Source organism: Lathamus discolor, chromosome 6, assembly GCF_037157495.1.
Source record: "Lathamus discolor isolate bLatDis1 chromosome 6, bLatDis1.hap1, whole genome shotgun sequence".
NCBI classification, from domain to species: Eukaryota; Metazoa; Chordata; class Aves; order Psittaciformes; family Psittacidae; genus Lathamus; species Lathamus discolor.
Genome location: NC_088889.1, coordinates 2,753,049 through 2,769,508, shown reverse-complemented (window position 1 = coordinate 2,769,508; position 16,460 = coordinate 2,753,049). Strand labels below are relative to the sequence as shown.

Sequence of the window (16,460 nt, the reverse complement as noted above, 5' to 3'; positions counted from 1 at the left end):
GAACACTCTCAGGAGGCTTCCTCTCCTCACTGACTGCAAAGGGCCCCTGGATGAGCACCAGAAGCTTTTCTGTAGAGGATATTCAGGGTGCTCCCCATGTGCTGAGGTGAGGCAGGTCTGAAAGATTACTTTTTTCCCCTACAAAACAAAACATCAAGGAGAGATTTTTGAGCTCTGGGGGTTGCCTGTTTCTGTTGTAGTGTCAAGGATCAGGCAAAAGACCCAGGAAAAGATTTCAGGGCAAACCAAGTGTGTCAGGAGGAGGGGGAAAACCAACCTAAACCTCTGTGTGAGAATGCATAGGTTAATAGCATGGTTTCGGCTGACGGGAACTTAGAGCTGATAGAGATGCAGCCCCTTCTCATGGACAGGGTCACCATTCACCAGAGCAGGCTGCTCCAATGCCCGTTAAACTGCACTTTACATAGTTCAGGAATTCATTACAGTTTGCAGTTAGGAAGAAGCCCCAGCAGAGTGGGAAGAAGCAGGTGCTTGGGAAATGCCCAAAAGAGGATGAAGGATCAACTCCGTGTTATGCAAGCACCACGTTTCTCTGTGTTCCAGGTTGAGCCGGATGAACTCCAAAGCCCAGGCTGAGCACTAACACGGGCGATGAAATGCAGCACTAAGATAAAGCTATTCAGGTATGGAATCTCCCCATTGGTTTCCACAGAGGTCACTGCTCAACATCCAGGAGCGAGCCACAGCAGCATGCACCATGTTGTGCCATGGTGTTTAACTGCTTGAGCACCCCTTTGTTCTACCTGTGCTGGGACAGGACTTTCACCAAGCTCTTCCTCATTGATCTGTGCCTGAACTCTCCCTTTACATCCTGCAGGACTGTCTCTGAGCAGCTCCCACCACACAGAGGCTTTTCCACCTGGGACATCCCTGCCTGTTGGAGAAGAAACCTGCAGGCAGGAGCTCACACAGAAAGCACCATCCAGCCCATGGCACAAAGCAATTGCACTCAAGTGACCGAGTTCAGACTGGCAGGCTTCACAGAGTACCCAGTGATTCAGGTCTACTTCTTCCTGCTCTTCCTGCTCACCTACCTTGTCACCATCGTGGGCAACCTGGGCATCATCATCTTAATCAGGGCCAGCCCCCACCTCCACTCCCCCATGTATTATTTCCTGGCCAACCTGGCCTTTGTAGACCTCTGTTTCTCCACCATCATCACCCCCAAGATGTTGGTTGACTTGATGTCGGAGAAGAAGAGCATTGCTTATGCTGGGTGTGTGGCTCAGGTCTTCCTCCTTGATCTCTTTGGGGTATCTGAATGCTTCCTGCTGGCTTCGATGGCCTATGACCGTTACGTGGCCATTTGCCATCCCCTGCTCTACCCCCTTGTCATGTCCCCAAAGTGCTGTTTCCAGCTCGTGTCTGGCTCGTACCTCGTGGGGCTGAACAATGGCATGGGACAGACCATCAGCATGTCCACCTTGTCCTTCTGCAGCTCCAGCGCCATCGACCTCTTCTTCTGTGACATTTCCCCTCTCATCTTGCTCTCCACCTCCAGCACCACCCTCAGCTGCATCATCCTGACCACTGCAGCATCTCTCTTTGGTGTGTCCAGCATCCTGGTTGTCCTGCTCTCCTATGTGGCCATCATTGCCCCCATCCTGAGCATCAGTTCAACTGAGGGCAAGGGCAAAGCCTTCTCCACCTGCACCTCCCACCTCACCACTGTCAGCATCTTCTATGGGGCATCCTTTATCACATACTTAAATCTCAGCTCAAGGGGAGCAGATAAATGGGCTGTGGTGCTCTACACTGTGGTGACTCCCATGCTGAACCCCTTGATCTACAGCCTGAGGAATAAGGAGGTGAAAGAGGCCTTTAGGAGACTCTTGAAAATTAAGAGATCTTGAATGTTTGAAGTTTAGCCTCAGGTAGAGTACAGATGTGGGGGAGATGCTCAGCTGTTTGTGAATAATCTCAAATAGACAACATGTTGAAGAGGTTACACCTTAACTTACATGATGCATTGGCTGCTTTGATTTCACCAGGTGAGAATACAAATTGCAAAAGCTTTTACAATTCCCTGCACCCAAGGTATGCTCTATGTTGTGTGTTGCTCTCCTTTTGCTTGGCAAATCACAATAAACAGAGTGAATTCTACTCCTGCACTAAATCAAACTCTGTTTCTAGATAGTTATTAAGGGCCATAAGAAAAGGACACGAACACACTTAAACAAGAAAAATAAAGGGGACAGCAAATTACTGGCACAATGTGCAGGCTGTTTTTTAGGTTTTGATTCTCAAACCTCATTGAATGATTTCCAGCACCATTCACCTCATTTCATTTCAGACAGCAAAGACCTTAAGTTTAATGTGGTACTTGGGTGGCTTCTGTTATGCATGAAGGTGCTTTGAAAGCATTTTTAGATGTTTTAGTGAAGAATCCCCACGACAGGGCAGTTACAATCAAGAAACCCCTGTCCCCTGCTCCACACCTCTGCTTTCCATTCCCCTGTTGACAACAATAGAAGCCATGATCTCCATGGCAGCCTGACCAGAACAGAGTATGCGAGCTATGGTGCTGTTCAGCAGCCTTCAGACCTCATACCATGTGCCAAGTATGATATTAGACTTTTATGGGGAGGACCTCCTTTATGTACCTGATGTGGGAAGTTTGTGTCTACAGCCAGGGCTTTCTGCATTTCGCAGATCCTTTCTCTGCAAAGATTGAAGCAGAATCATGCAATGATGCTCCCAGCATAAAATGTATTTCCAAAACCTCAAGCCTCTTTCTTGTGTTGCTGGAATTGACAATTCTGCCTCCCCTGCACGTTAGACTGAGGTTCCTACTGCCGGTTCACTGAGTTGGATCCACCACACATGACTATGGCAATGGAAAGCTCTCTTAGGAGCCTAGCATCAAGTGTGGGGAAACCTTTGAGCATTTCATTTGTCTCTGCTTTGGAAACTTTCTTAAACCCAAGAAGAAATAAGGACACCAGAGTGGGGTAATTCATCAAGCAGTGACGAGCCCTACACATCACGCATCTTATCTAGGCTCCCTTTCCTACAAAAGCTGGTATCTATCAGATTATCTTTTGACATCCAGCTTGGGCTTTCTGTGGCTCTATGATTCTGTATGTATAGTCTAAGCAAAGACATCCAACTAACTAGAAAGAGGAAAAGAAGTTATGGTGAGGGTTTTTGAGGAAGCTCTCTGATATTAAAAGTCTCTGACACCTTAAGTTCTTCGGCATTGAATTACATTTCTGCTGTCTCCATCACTGGCCACAGGTAGAAACCACTTTTCCCTGAGACCTTAGACAACATCTCCTCTCTTGCTGTGGTTTGGCAAAGCACACAAAAGAGACTGTTCACCATCCATATACTTTTTAAATACAAGTTAATTCCCATTCACAACAGGTAACGCAAAGCTGTTGTCCCCCATCTGTGTGTGTTGGCTTCTTTCAGACCCAGACAGCTCTCAGTTACCATCAGTTCTGTGCTCAAGATTGCCTTTCATCTATGGAAACGAGCCACAGGCTTCATTTGCCAGTGAAATACACCATCTGTTTTTCCTAGTGTACTTTAGTGTGAGCTGGGTATGGACATGGGTTGTGGGTTCTTATTTCCAGCTTATTTCTCTTTATCTCACCATTTAAGTAAACAGGACATAAGATGAATGAAAAATAACACTTAGAATGAATGGGAGGATCCCTTCATGTGCCTAAATTGTCCTTACCACTGGGTGGTCTCAGCCCAGTTCGTTGTCCTCTATTACGAATTATATTGTCTAAAATTCCCTTCTTTGAAGTGAAATCTCTTGTGAAGCTGCATCCTGGGGAGGGATTCCCCCTCATATTCAAAGGTGCATCTTGAGATCTCGATTCTCACCAGCTTCTGCTATTTGAAAGGCACAAACAAATGCAATGAATCTTCTGAAACCTTTTCTCTGACTCTTTTTCAGCAAGCAAATGTAAAACTGCACTTCCTCTTCCCTCCAACCCCAGCAGCTCTAACAAAGAGCTCTCAGGTAAGAGTGGGGAATTTTATTGGAGTTGAGGGACAAGGTCAAAATTCTTTCAAGAAAAAGACATCTTTATCAGTGACAAAAGTTATGACTGAATAAAGGTGATTGGTGTTTTCTGTGAGTGAAAGAGGCCTGGGATAATTCAGGTAATTTCTTACTACAGACAGGTGACTGTGAAGTAAATTGAAGTTTGAGGTTCCTTCTCCTTTTGATTTCTTCCAGGGAAGATGTGATGGCTGGGTCCATTTCTTATTTAATACTGGCACTGACTTTTGTTCAGGAACTGTTGTAGAACCTACATAAAATCATGAGGGTTAGTGGGAAAATCCCTTTGTTTTAATGTCTTATAGGCTTTCTCACTTGACATGAAATGTTCATGTCCCGGATGATACAGCTCTTCTATGTTGCCAGTGGCTGAAAAGCCTTCTCCCACACTTCAGCAGAGCCCCTTTCACTTCCTTGTTCCTCAGGCTGTAGATGAATGGGTTGAGCATGGGGATGAGCAGAGCATAGAAGATGGAGGCCACCTTATCCAGGCTCCTGTGGCTAGATGGAGGTTGCAGGTACATGAAGAATGCTGACCCAAAGTACATGGAAACAGCCATCAAATGGGAGGTGCAGGTTTGGAAGCCTCTGGCCCTGCTCTCTGTTGAGCATGTCCTCAGCACGGTGCCGATGATAGAGATGTAGGAGAGCAAAATGACCACACTCGTACTCACCTCATTGATGGTGACGAAGGCAAAGATGACCATCTCACTGCTGTGGGTGTCAGAGCACATGAGCTTTAGCAAAGGAACTTCATCACAAAAGAAGTGGTCAATGTGGTTGGGACCACAGAAGAAACCTCCAAACACGTACCATGTGTAGATGATGGCACTGAGGAAGGCGAATAGGTAGGATGATGCTACCAGCTGCCGGCAGACACAGCTGGAGATGATGGTCACATAAAGCAGGGGCTGGCAGATAGCAAAGTGCCGGTCATAGGCCATCATGGCCAGGAGGTGACACTCAATAGTAGCAAAGAAAGCAAAGGTGAGGAACTGCATCATGCAGCCAGTGAAAGAAATGGTTTTGTCCTCCGATAACAGGTCTGCCAGCATCCTGGGGGAGATGACTGGAACAGCAGATGTCAATGAAGGCAAAATGGGTGAGGAAGAGGTACATGGGGGTGCGGAGACTGGGAGACACCCGAACCAAGATGATAATGCCAAAGGTAACGGGTTAAAGCTTAAACAGAGGAAGTTTAAATTGGATATAAGGAGGAAATTCTTTCCTGTTAGGGTGGTGAGACACTGGAATCGGTTGCCCAGGGAGGTTGTGAGTGCTCCATCCCTGGCGGTGTTCAAGGCCAGGTTGGACAGAGCCTTGGGTGGGATGGCTTAGTGTGAGGTGTCCCTGCCCATGGCAGGGGGGTTGGAACTGGATGATCTTGAGGTCCTTTCCAACCCTAACTATTCTATGATTCTATAAGTTCCCCACCAAAGTGACAATGTAAATCAACACAAACAACATGGATAGAGGGGTCTGCACATGTGGGCTGTCTGTAATTCCCAAGAGGATGAATTCAGTCTGGGTTTGATTTCCCCCCATGACCTGGTGTTCCCTGTTGAGGCAAAAGGAAGAGAAACATCACAGTGATTAAAAATTGATTCAGTTTTGGACCATATCTAACTGCAATCAATCAAGCAACGTCACATTTTGATGGAATTCATATATTCTAATGTATATTGCAACCCAAATTATAAACAGATTATATTTTGTTAGTTGAGGTACTTTTAACAGGGAGCGTGTTGAAGCAACAAATGGCAGTTTTGTTTTTCTATGCTTAGAAACCTTAAACTATGGATTTATTGAAGCACGTGAGTTTTCAGGTTATTTCAGGTTTGAGGAAAGTGTCAGATCCTTATTCACTTTCAGTTTGGAGGCAATGTGTGCTGGAAGACACCTCAGAGGACCCTCGTAGCAGTGTACGTAAACTGCATAAAGCATTGCTTCCTCTTCTTATAAAGAAAACCCACGTTGGTAAGGCTGTTTTCCTGACACAGCTTTCCCGAAGAGGAAACGAGGACGTAAAGAAAAAAGCCAACTGCCACAGTGCAGGTGAGGCTCTGCTTCGTCTTGGCATTACCTCCTGTGCCTTCCTTCTGCCACCAAGTGATGGGAGCCAAGGGTTTATCCCCAGTGCAGCAGAGAACATCCACGTGCCAGCATCACCTCTGTGAAGCACCTGATGTGAAGAGAGGTGAGCTCCTGCCAGAGTCCAAGAGCCCAGCTTGTGGTGCTGGGGCTGTAAATACAGCTGCATGTGCTCTCCTGGGAGGAAGCCTCCAGGGCTGATCATGCTTTCCCAGAGGAAAACAAAGGAAAGGGTGTGAAATCACCTCTGAAAGGCATTGTGGTGCTTGGGCATCTGAGAGGCATGGTGTGGATGAGCCAAACCTGAGCACAGATACACAGCAGCAGTGATGAGCAGCTCATAGGATGCTTATGACATACTTGTGGACCATGCATAGGTTTTGGTCTCACCTTGGCAACAGAATGAGAATGGGTTTAGAGACATTTCAGATCTTGAAAAGAGTCCCTATATGTGACAGGAAGCACAAGTGACCCTTTCTCGGGAGCTCCTCTTTTCCCTCTGTGCATACTTGAGAGCCCAGTTTTCCAGCCCCAGTGGGATTATCCACATATAGTGCCTGGATGTCCAACAGCTGAGCTGGTGCTTCGGCGTTTCCACTGAATTCAAGGGTGAGAAATGGGCATTTGAGGCAGTGATGAATTGTCCCAGGGTGAACTAATAGGCCTTTATCCCCCTGAGCAGCCTCAGCTGGGGCTCCATTCCCACTCTCTGCCCATTTGTCCCCCACCTCCATTTAATCTCAGCCCAGGGATGTTATGCTATGTTTGTGTTTTGGTTTCCAGTTTAGGAGGAGTTGTGCACATCTATGGAATCCTTTGATGGTGACCAAAGCTTGCTCATGTATCTTCCTAGCAATTGCTGGACCTGACCCTGAACAGGGCATTGATTTGACCTGAGTTGGCTTGGTTTAGCTTGGTCTTGGATCTGCCTCATAATCCCCCACTTGCTTGACGCCCTGCAATCTTGGCTGAACCAGGACTCTGTTCCTGCCCTACTGCTCTTGCTCAGGTACTGTGGGATGGGTCCTGCACCCCATGGTGTTCTCCTTCGGTTCTGTTTAGATAGATTTAGGAGACAAACCCATGTGGCAGTCTCCAGGATCCTGCAGACTAGAATCCTTCACCCTCTGCACCCAACAGCCCAGCCAGTGCTCACTGTTCAGCCAGTTCCTCTCCATCCCAACCATATCACTACATGGGCAACTTAGGAGATAGTCTATTCAGGGAGGGAAATTAGAGTGAGAAATTGAACATTACATTCAAGTGCTATTTCCTGGTTCGATTTCAAAGGCCTCTGTCCTTCCTAACTTTTCAACATTTAATTGCATTGGTCGTGGCTTCTTCTTTGACCGCAAGCAGAAGACACTTTTGTGCCAGCACTAAGTCACCATCAACAGGCTTAATTTGTAAGTGACACAGACAATTTGGTTTTCCCTGGTGTGCTTTAGCATGAGATGGGCATGGACATGGGATGTGGGTGCTTATTGCCAGCTTATTTCCATTTATCTCACCACATGCGTAAACAGGAATTAGGATGAATGTAAAATACCCTTTAAAATGAATGGGATGAGCCTTTGATGTGCCCAAATTCTCTTTACCACTGGGTGGTCTCAGCACAGTTCATCATCCTGTATTAAGAATTGTACTGTCTCCAATTCCCTTTGAAGTGAAATCTCTTGTGAAGCTGCATCCTGGGGAGGGATTCCCCTCGATATTCGAATATGCATCTTGAGATCTTGATTCCCACCAGCTTCTTCTCTTTGAAAGGCACAAACAAATGCAATGAATCTTTTGAAACCTTTGCTCTGACTCTTTTTGAGCAAGCAAATGTAAAACTGCACTTCCTCTTCCCTCCCACCCCAGCAGCTTTAATAAAGAGCTCGCAGGTAAGAGTGAGGAATTTTATTGGAGCTGAGGGACAAGGTCAAGATTCTTGCAAGAAAAAGACATGTTTACCAGTGCCAAAAGTTATAAATGAATAGACCTGATTGGTGTTTCCTGTGAGGAAAAGTACCCTCGGATAACTCAAGGTAATCTCTTCCAAAAGGCTGGTGACTGTGAATTGAAATGAAGTTTGAGGTTCCTTCTCCTTGTTTTCCTTCCAAGGGAGATGTGATTTGGGGTGTGTATTTCTCCATTCAATCCTGTCACTGGTACCTACATCAAATCATCAGGATTAGGGGACTATCCCATTGTTTTAGTGCCCTATAGACTTCCTCACTTGACATGAACTGTTCATGTCCTGGATGATACAACTCTTGTATGTTGCCAGCTGTTGAACAACCTCCTTCTGCACTTGGCCAGAGCCTCCTTCACCTCCTTGTTCCTCAGGCTGTAGATGAATGGGTTGAGCATGGGGGTGATCACAGTGTAGCTGATGGAAGCCACCCTATCCAGGCTGCTGTGACTAGAAGAAGGTTGCAGGTACATGAAGAATGCTGACCCAAAGTACATGGAAACAGCCATCAAATGGGAGGTGCAGGTTTGGAAGGCTCTGGCCCTGCTCTGTGCTGAGCACGTCCTCAGCACGGTGCCGATGATAGAGATGTAGGAGAGCAAAATGACCACACTCGTACTCACCTCATTGATGGTGACGAAGGCAAAGATGACCATCTCACTGCTGTGGGTGTCAGAGCACACGAGCTTTAGCAAAGGAACTTCGTCACAGAAGAAGTGGTCAATGCGGTTGGGACCACAGAAGAAACCTCCAAACACGCACCATGTGTAGATGATGGCACTGAGGAAGGCAAAGAGGTAGGATGATGCTACCAGCTGCCAGCAGATGCGTCTGGAGATGATGGTCACATAAAGCAGGGGCTGGCAGATAGCAACGTGCCGGTCGTAGGCCATCATGGCCAGGAGGTGACACTCAACAGTTCCAAAGAAAGCAAAGGTGAGGAACTGCATCATGCAGCCAGTGAAAGAAATGGTTTTGTCCTCCAATAACAGGTCTGCCAGCATCCTGGGGGAGATGACTGTAGAATAGCAGATGTCAATGAAGGCAAAATGGGTGAGGAAGAAGTACATGGGGGTGTGGAGGCTGGGAGACACCCGAACCAAGATGATAATGCCAACGTTCCCCACCAAAGTGACAATGTAAATCAACAGAAACAAGACAAAAAGAGGAGTCTGTGCACATGGGCTGTCTGTAATTCCCAACAGGATGAATTTAATCTGGGTGTGATTTTGTCCCATGACCAGGTGTTCCCTGCTGAGGCAAAAGGAAGAGAAACATCACTCTGATTAAGAATACAGATTCACTTTTGGACCGTATGTAACTCCAATCAATGAACAATCTAACTGTCACGTTTTGGTGGAATTACTATATTCTACTATATTTTCTAATCTGAAATTATATGTTTTTTTTTTTTTCAGTTGAGGTATTTACAAAGAAAGAGCGAGAGCTTTTAAGCCACAAATGGCATTTTCATTTTTCTATGCTGGGAAACTTAAAACTATGCATTTATTCAAGCACGTGTGTTTTCAAATTAAAAAAAAAAAAAGTATCAGATCTTTCTTCACGTTCAATTTGTAGGCAATTTGGTCAAAAGATGCCTCAGAGAAATCTCACAGGACCATATGTAAAACTAGAGCAGGAGAAAGTTCCAGTCTCTGTGAAATTCCATTTTACACATGAAAGACATTGTGACATTTTCCCTTGGCTTTTGATTATCATTCCAGTCCTGAAATAACATTTATGAAAATGCTATATATACGATATAATTCACATTGGTAAATTCATGATTTATACCTTTCTGAGCTCCAGCACAATAAAGCATCCTAAACCCACGGGCATTAAGTTGATTATTTGACAATGGAGCTGCTGATAAAACGCACTGATTCCTAAGGCTGATTTGTTAGTGACTGTATTCTGCTGACAATCTGCAATGTTGCATTTCTTTATAACAGAATAAGATTCATCCTCATTTAAGTCTTGAATAAATCAGTGCAGCTGCTTTAGCTGCCTATGCAAAAGAAACACAACCTGCATCAGACATTGCTCCCTCTTACTATAAAGAAACCCCATGTTGGTAAGGCTGTTTTCTGATGCACCTTTACCAAAGAGTACACTAGAACATGAAGACAAGCTCACTGCCTAAATGCAGGTGAGGCTCTGCTTTGTGTGGGTGTTACCTCCTGCGCCTTCCCTCTGTCACCGACTGATGGGAGACATGGATTTATCTCCAGTGCAGCAGAGAACATCTATGTGCCAGCATCACCTCTGTGAAGCACCTGAAGTGAAGAGAGGTGGGCTCCTGCCAGACTCTTAAGAGCCCAGCTTGTGGTGCTGGGGCTGTAAATACAGCTGCATGTGCTCTCCTGGGAGGAAGCCTCCAGGGCTGCTCATGCTTTACCAGAAGAAAACAAAGAGAAGAAACAGCAAAGGGTGTGAAATCACCTCTGAAAGGCATCGTGGTGCTTGGGCATCTGAGAGACATAGAATCACAGAATCACAGAATCCCAATGGTTGGAAGGGACCTCAGAAGATCATCTAGTCCAACCCCCCTGCAAGAGCAGGGTAACCTACAGTACATCACACAGGAACTTGTCCAGGCGGGCCTTGAATATCTCCAGTGTAGGAGACTCCACAACCCCCCTGGGCAACCTGTTCCAGTGCTCTGTCACTCTTACAGTAAAGAAGTTCTTCCTGATGTTAACGTGGAACTTCCTATGTTCCAGTTTACACCCATTGCCCCTTGTCCTATCACTGGATATCACTGAAAAAAGCCTAGCTCCATCATCCTGACACCTACCCTTTACATATTTGTAAACATTGATGAGGTCACCCCTCAGTCTCCTCTTTTGCAAGCTAAAGAGACCCAGCTCCCTCAGCCTCTCCTCATAAGGGAGATGTTCCACTCCCTTAATCATCTTTGTGGCTCTGCGCTGGACTCCTTCAAGCAATTCCCTGTCCTTCTTGAACAGAGGGGCCCAGAACTGGACGCAATATTCCAGATGCGGCCTCACCAATGCTGAGTAGAGGGGGAGGAGAACCTCTCTTGACCTACTAACCACTCCCTTTCTAATGCACCCTAAGATGCCATTTGCCTTCTTGGCCACAAGAGCACATTGCTGGCTCATGGTCATCCTCCTATCCACCAGGACCCCCAGGTCCCTTTCCCGTTCACTACTTTCCTAAGGAAGTGTGGGCTTGACGATCAAGTAGTGAGGTGGATCGAGAACTGGTTGAAAGGAAGAAGGCAGAGAGTTGTGGTCAATGGCGCAGAATCTCGCTGGAGGTCTGTGACTAGTGGAGTTCCTCAGGGGTCGGTGCTGGGACCGGTGCTGTTTAATATTTTCATCAATGACCTGGATGAGGGAACTGAGTGCACCCTCAGCAAGTTTGCTGATGACACAAAACTGGGAGGAGTGGCTGACACACCAGAGGACTGTGCTGCCATTCAGCGAGACCTGGACAGGCTGGAGAGTTGGGCGGGGAGAAACTTGATGAAATTTAACAAGGGCAAGTGTAGAGTCTTGCATCTGGGGAAGAACAACCCCATGTACCAGTACAGGTTGGGGGGTGACCTGCACATGGAGTGGATGAGCCATGCCTGAGCACAGCTACACAGCAGCAGTGATGACCAGCTCATAGGATGCTTCTGACATACTTGTGGACTATGCCAAGCATTCTGTTTGTCATTGCCAACAGAATGAGAATGGGTTTAGAGCCATTTCAGATCTTGCAGAGGTTCTCCAAATGGGACATGAAAGACAGGTGACTCCATCTCTGGAGCTGCTGCTGTCCTTCAATGGACACTTGAGATCCCAGTGGGGTTATCCACTTGTAGTGCCTGGATGTCCTACACCTGAGCTGGTGACTCTGGACTTCCACTGTATTCAAGGGTGAGAAATGAGCATTTTGAGGCAGGGATGAATTGTCTCAGGGTGAACTAATAGGTTTTTGTACCACTGATCAGCCTCAGCTGTGGCTTCATCCCCACCCTCTGCCCATTGGTCCCCCATCTCTAATTAAGTTCAGCCCAGGGAGCTTGTGCTTTATTAGAGCAGTTGTGGTTTTCAGTTTAGTAGGAGTTCTGCACATCTGAGGAATCCTTTGATGTTGTCCTAAGTTTTGTTGTGGATCTGTTTAGCAATTTTTGGACTGGATGCTGACCAGGGGATTGAATTGGCTTGGACTTGTATCTGCCTCTTCACCACCAACTTCCCTGATGCTCTGGAATCTTGGTTGAACTTGTCCTTGGTCTCTGTTCCTGCCCTGCTTCTCTTGCTCAGGTACTGTGGGATGGGCCCTGCACACGGTGGTGTTCTCCTTTGTCTCTGTTTAAAGATATTAAGGAATCAAAGCCCTGTGGCAGCCCCCATGCTCCTGCAGAGTAGAGCCCATCACCCTCTGCACCCAACAGCCCAGCCAGTGCTCACTGCTCTGGCAGTCCCTGTCTGTCCAGACCACGTCGCTGCATGGGTAAGAAAGGAGTTATTCTTCTCAGTGACAGAAATAGAGTAGTAAGATGAACTTTGTTTCCCAGTATTTTTCTCTGGTCATCGGTTAATTCTGTTTTACCAAGTGTGATATTAGACTTCTATGGCAGGACCTCTGTTATTCACCTGACATGGGAATTTTGTGTCTACAGCCAGGGGATTCTGCAATTTGTCAATCCCTTCTTTGCAAAGATTGAAGCAGAATCATGCTATGGTGCTTTTATCATAAAATGCATTTCCAGAACCGCAAGCCTGTTTCTTGTATTGCTGGAATTCATCATTGTTCCTCCCCTGTACGTTAGACTGAGGTTCCTCTTGGGAGTTCCCCGAGTTGGATCCACCACACACAAGACTATGGCAATCCAGACCTCCCTTTGGAATGTAGCCCCAAGCCTAGGTAAACCTTTAAACATTTCAGTTGTCTCTGCTCTGGAATCTTTCTTACACCAAAGAGGGGATAAGAACACCAGAGTGGGGTAATTCATCAAGCAGCAATGAGCCTTACACGTGACACTTCTCATCTAGGCTCCCTTTCCCATTAAAGCTTGGAGCAGATGATCTCTTGAGGTGAAAGTTGGGGTTTCTGTGGGTCTATGATTCTATTTGTATATATTCTACATGTCTCAGGTACAATATGCAACAAAATAGAATGAAGATTCATAGAATGGTTTGGGTTGGAAAGTAACTTAAGATCATCCAGTTCCAACCCCCTGCCATGGGCAGGGACACCTCCCACTAAACCCTGTCACCCAAGGCTCTGTCCAACCTGGCCTTGAACGCCAGCAGGTATAGAGTGTTCACAGCTTCCCTGGGCAACACATTCCAGTGCCTCACCACCCTTACAGTAGAGAACTTCCTCCTTATATCCAATCTAAACTTCCCCTGTTTAGGTTTTAACCCATTACCCCTTGTCCTATCCCTACACTCCCTAAAGAAGAAAACAAGGTGTGGTGAAGGTTTTCAAGAAGGTCTCTGATGTCAAAATCTCTGTCCTGCCAAGCTCGTCATCAAGCAATTACATCAATTCTGGCTCCCTCACTGACCGCAGATAGAAGCCACTTTTCCCTAGACCCAGGATAATGTCTCTTCTCTCGCTGCTGTTTTCCAGAGCACACAGAGGACACTGTTCATGACCCATATACTTCCCAAATGTAAGTTAATTCTCCCTCACAGCAGGTAAAGGGAAAATATTTTCCCACATGTCATGGTTTAAGCCTAGGCCATAAATCAGAACCACGCAGTCTACTCCCTCCCCACCACTTTCTTCCCCCAGCTCCTGGAGGGATGGTAAGGAGAATTGAAAGAAGGCAGCTCCTATGGGTTGAGATAAGAACAGTTTAGTAACTAAGGTATAACACAAACCACTGCTGCTACCACCAATAATAATAATGATGAAGGAAATTACAAGGGAAGAGAATACAACACCTCAACACCTGCAGACTCATACCTCCCCCCACCCCCAGTGAATTAGCCCTTCCAGGTAACTCCCAGTTAACCTCCTGGGCATGATGTGCTGTGCTATGGAATACCTTTTTTGCTAGTTTGGATCAGGTGTCCTGTCTCTGCTTCCTTCCGGCTTCCCCTCCTCCCTGGCAGAGCATGAGGCTCAGAAAGTCCTTGGTCAGAGTAAGCATTACTGAGCAGCAGCTAAAACCATCGGTGTTATCAGCGCTGTTCCCAGTCTGAAAGTCAAAACCACAGCACTGCACCAGCTACTAAGAAGGAGAAAAAATGACTGCAACTGCTGAACCCAGGACACCACAGCAGTGGGGTTTTTTTTAACTTCTTTCTGACCCAGACAGCTCTCAGTTAGCATTGGTTCTGGGTTCAGGAGTATCTTTCACCTATGGAAACTTGCCTCCTGCTGTGTTTATAAGTGCAATGCACCACTTGGTGTTTCCTGGTGTGCTTTAGTGTGAGCTGGGTGTGGACATGGGATGTGGGTGCTTGTCTCCAGCTGGAATTCCATTTATCTCACCGTTTGAGTAAATAACACTTAAAAAGAGTGTAAAACACACTTAAAATAAATGCAAGGATGCCTTGAAGTGCCTAAATTGTCCTTAACACTGGGTAATCTCAGCACAGTTCATCAATCTCTATTAGGTAGTATATTTTCTACAGTTCTTTACTTGAAGGTAAATCTAGTCCAATGCTGAAGCCTGGGGAAGGATTTTCCTTGGTATTCAAAGGTGCAGCTTGAGACCTTGATTCCCACCAGCTTCTTCTCTTTGAAAGGCACAAACAAATGCAATGAATCTTTTGAAACCTTTGCTCTGACTCTTTTTCACCAAGCAAATGTAAAACTACACTTCCTCTTCCCTCCCACCCTGGCAGCTTTAATAAAGAGCTCACAGGTAAGAGTGAGGAATTTTATTGGAGCTGAGGGACAAGGTCAAGAATCTTGCAAGAAAAATACATCTTTATCAGTGACAAAAGTTGTAAATGAATAAAGGTGATGGTTGTTTCCTGTGAGGAAAAGAGGCCTGGGATAATTGAGGGTAATTTCTTCCTCCAGGCTGGGGACTGGGAACTGAAATGCAGTTTGAGGCTCAGTCTCCTCTTGTTTTCTTCCAAGAAGAGTGTGATTATGGGGGTCTGTTTCTCATTCAATACTGTCATAGACTTTTGTGCAGAAACTGTGGAAGAACTTCCATAAAGTCATGACTTTCAGTGGAAAATCTCAATATTTCAGTGCCCCATAGGCTTTCACACTGGACATGAGCTGTTCATATGCAATGTACATACCTGAAGGAACTCACTTGGTGTGAGAACAGCTTGGAAAAACGGAAGGATAAAACTTCACCATTGCTCTAATGACACTAATCTCTTACAGAGTTTGGGTTTGTGCTTAAAGTCTGCGATCTGTAGCAATGGCCCCGTCCTGAAGTGGGACAGCCCTCCAGGTGCTGGGCATATGGGATTTCTATTTTAAATGCCCATGAATCCAAGCAGAATGAGGCCCTGCTCACCTCTTTGCCACTTCTTTTAAGCCTCTCGTCTGTCTAGAAATACGTAATGGGGTCGGTATTGCTGTAGACATGAGTTCCCTGCTTCTTCACAGCAGCAGTGTTACAGCCTGATGTACTTCAGCTGGGAGTCAACCTTAAATTAGTTACACACTGCACTCTTCCAGAGAGATTTTGTTCTTTATCTAGCATTAAATAGACCTTCAGTAGCCATTAAATAGCAGAAACTGTCTCGACTCAGGAGCCTGCAGGGAAATGCTGGTGTGCTCTTTATGGGGGCTGTAGTCCAAAGGTAAGACAACCCAATAGGAAGATCAAACGTTTGAGACCTGTTGCTCTGTCTTTGTTCTGTACTACCTTTTCTTTAAGGGCTAACCCCAACCACAACCCTACATCTGCAGGTAGTCAGTAGCTGTGACCCAGCTCTAGCTCCAAGCATCCCAGGTCATGCTTGAAGATTCTAGATGAACATAATTTTTTAATCAAGGGCCCTGTAGATGCAAGAGCAGCAGGCAAGAAAGAATCCCCAAGACGAGCCCTGACATGGGGAGGTGATCAATACTAAAGATGAAAAGCAGCAACCTCCATTCGTGGTGTTCTCCTGTCAGCAGAACCTCATCGTGCTGCACTTACCTTGCGTAATACCCACTTTTGTAACCAAGCCCAGTACTAGATTTAGTACTCGCCAACAAGGAGGGTTTGGTCGAAGTGGTGACGGTCAATGGCAGCCTTGGCTGCAGTGACCATGAGATGGTGGAGTTTAGGATCCTGTGTGGGAGGAATAGAATACCTAGCAAAGCCACAGTTCTGGATTTCCGAAGGGCCAACTTTGGCCTCTTCAGTCAACTGCTAAGGGAAGTCTCATGGGAAAGTGTACTAGGCGGTAAAGGGGCTCAAGATAGTTGGTTAGCATTCAAGGA

The 16,460-nt window shown here is 46.2% G+C and overlaps 2 protein-coding genes and 2 pseudogenes across 2 annotated transcripts; 2 read left to right on the top strand and 2 right to left on the bottom strand.

The window, feature by feature from the left end:
- Positions 1-16,460, top strand: part of LOC136017804 (olfactory receptor 5AP2-like) — a 313,756-nt pseudogene that overhangs the window by 23,908 nt on the left and 273,388 nt on the right.
- Positions 951-1,874, top strand: LOC136016768 (olfactory receptor 5AN6-like). The gene has a single exon (XM_065684412.1). The coding sequence runs from the start codon at positions 951-953 to the stop codon at positions 1,872-1,874; it is 924 nt and encodes a 307-aa protein (XP_065540484.1).
- Positions 4,369-5,584, bottom strand: LOC136016766 (olfactory receptor 8U3-like; annotated as a pseudogene).
- Positions 8,366-9,325, bottom strand: LOC136016765 (olfactory receptor 8U3-like). Its single transcript, XM_065684410.1, has one exon. The coding sequence runs from the start codon at positions 9,323-9,325 to the stop codon at positions 8,366-8,368; it is 960 nt and encodes a 319-aa protein (XP_065540482.1).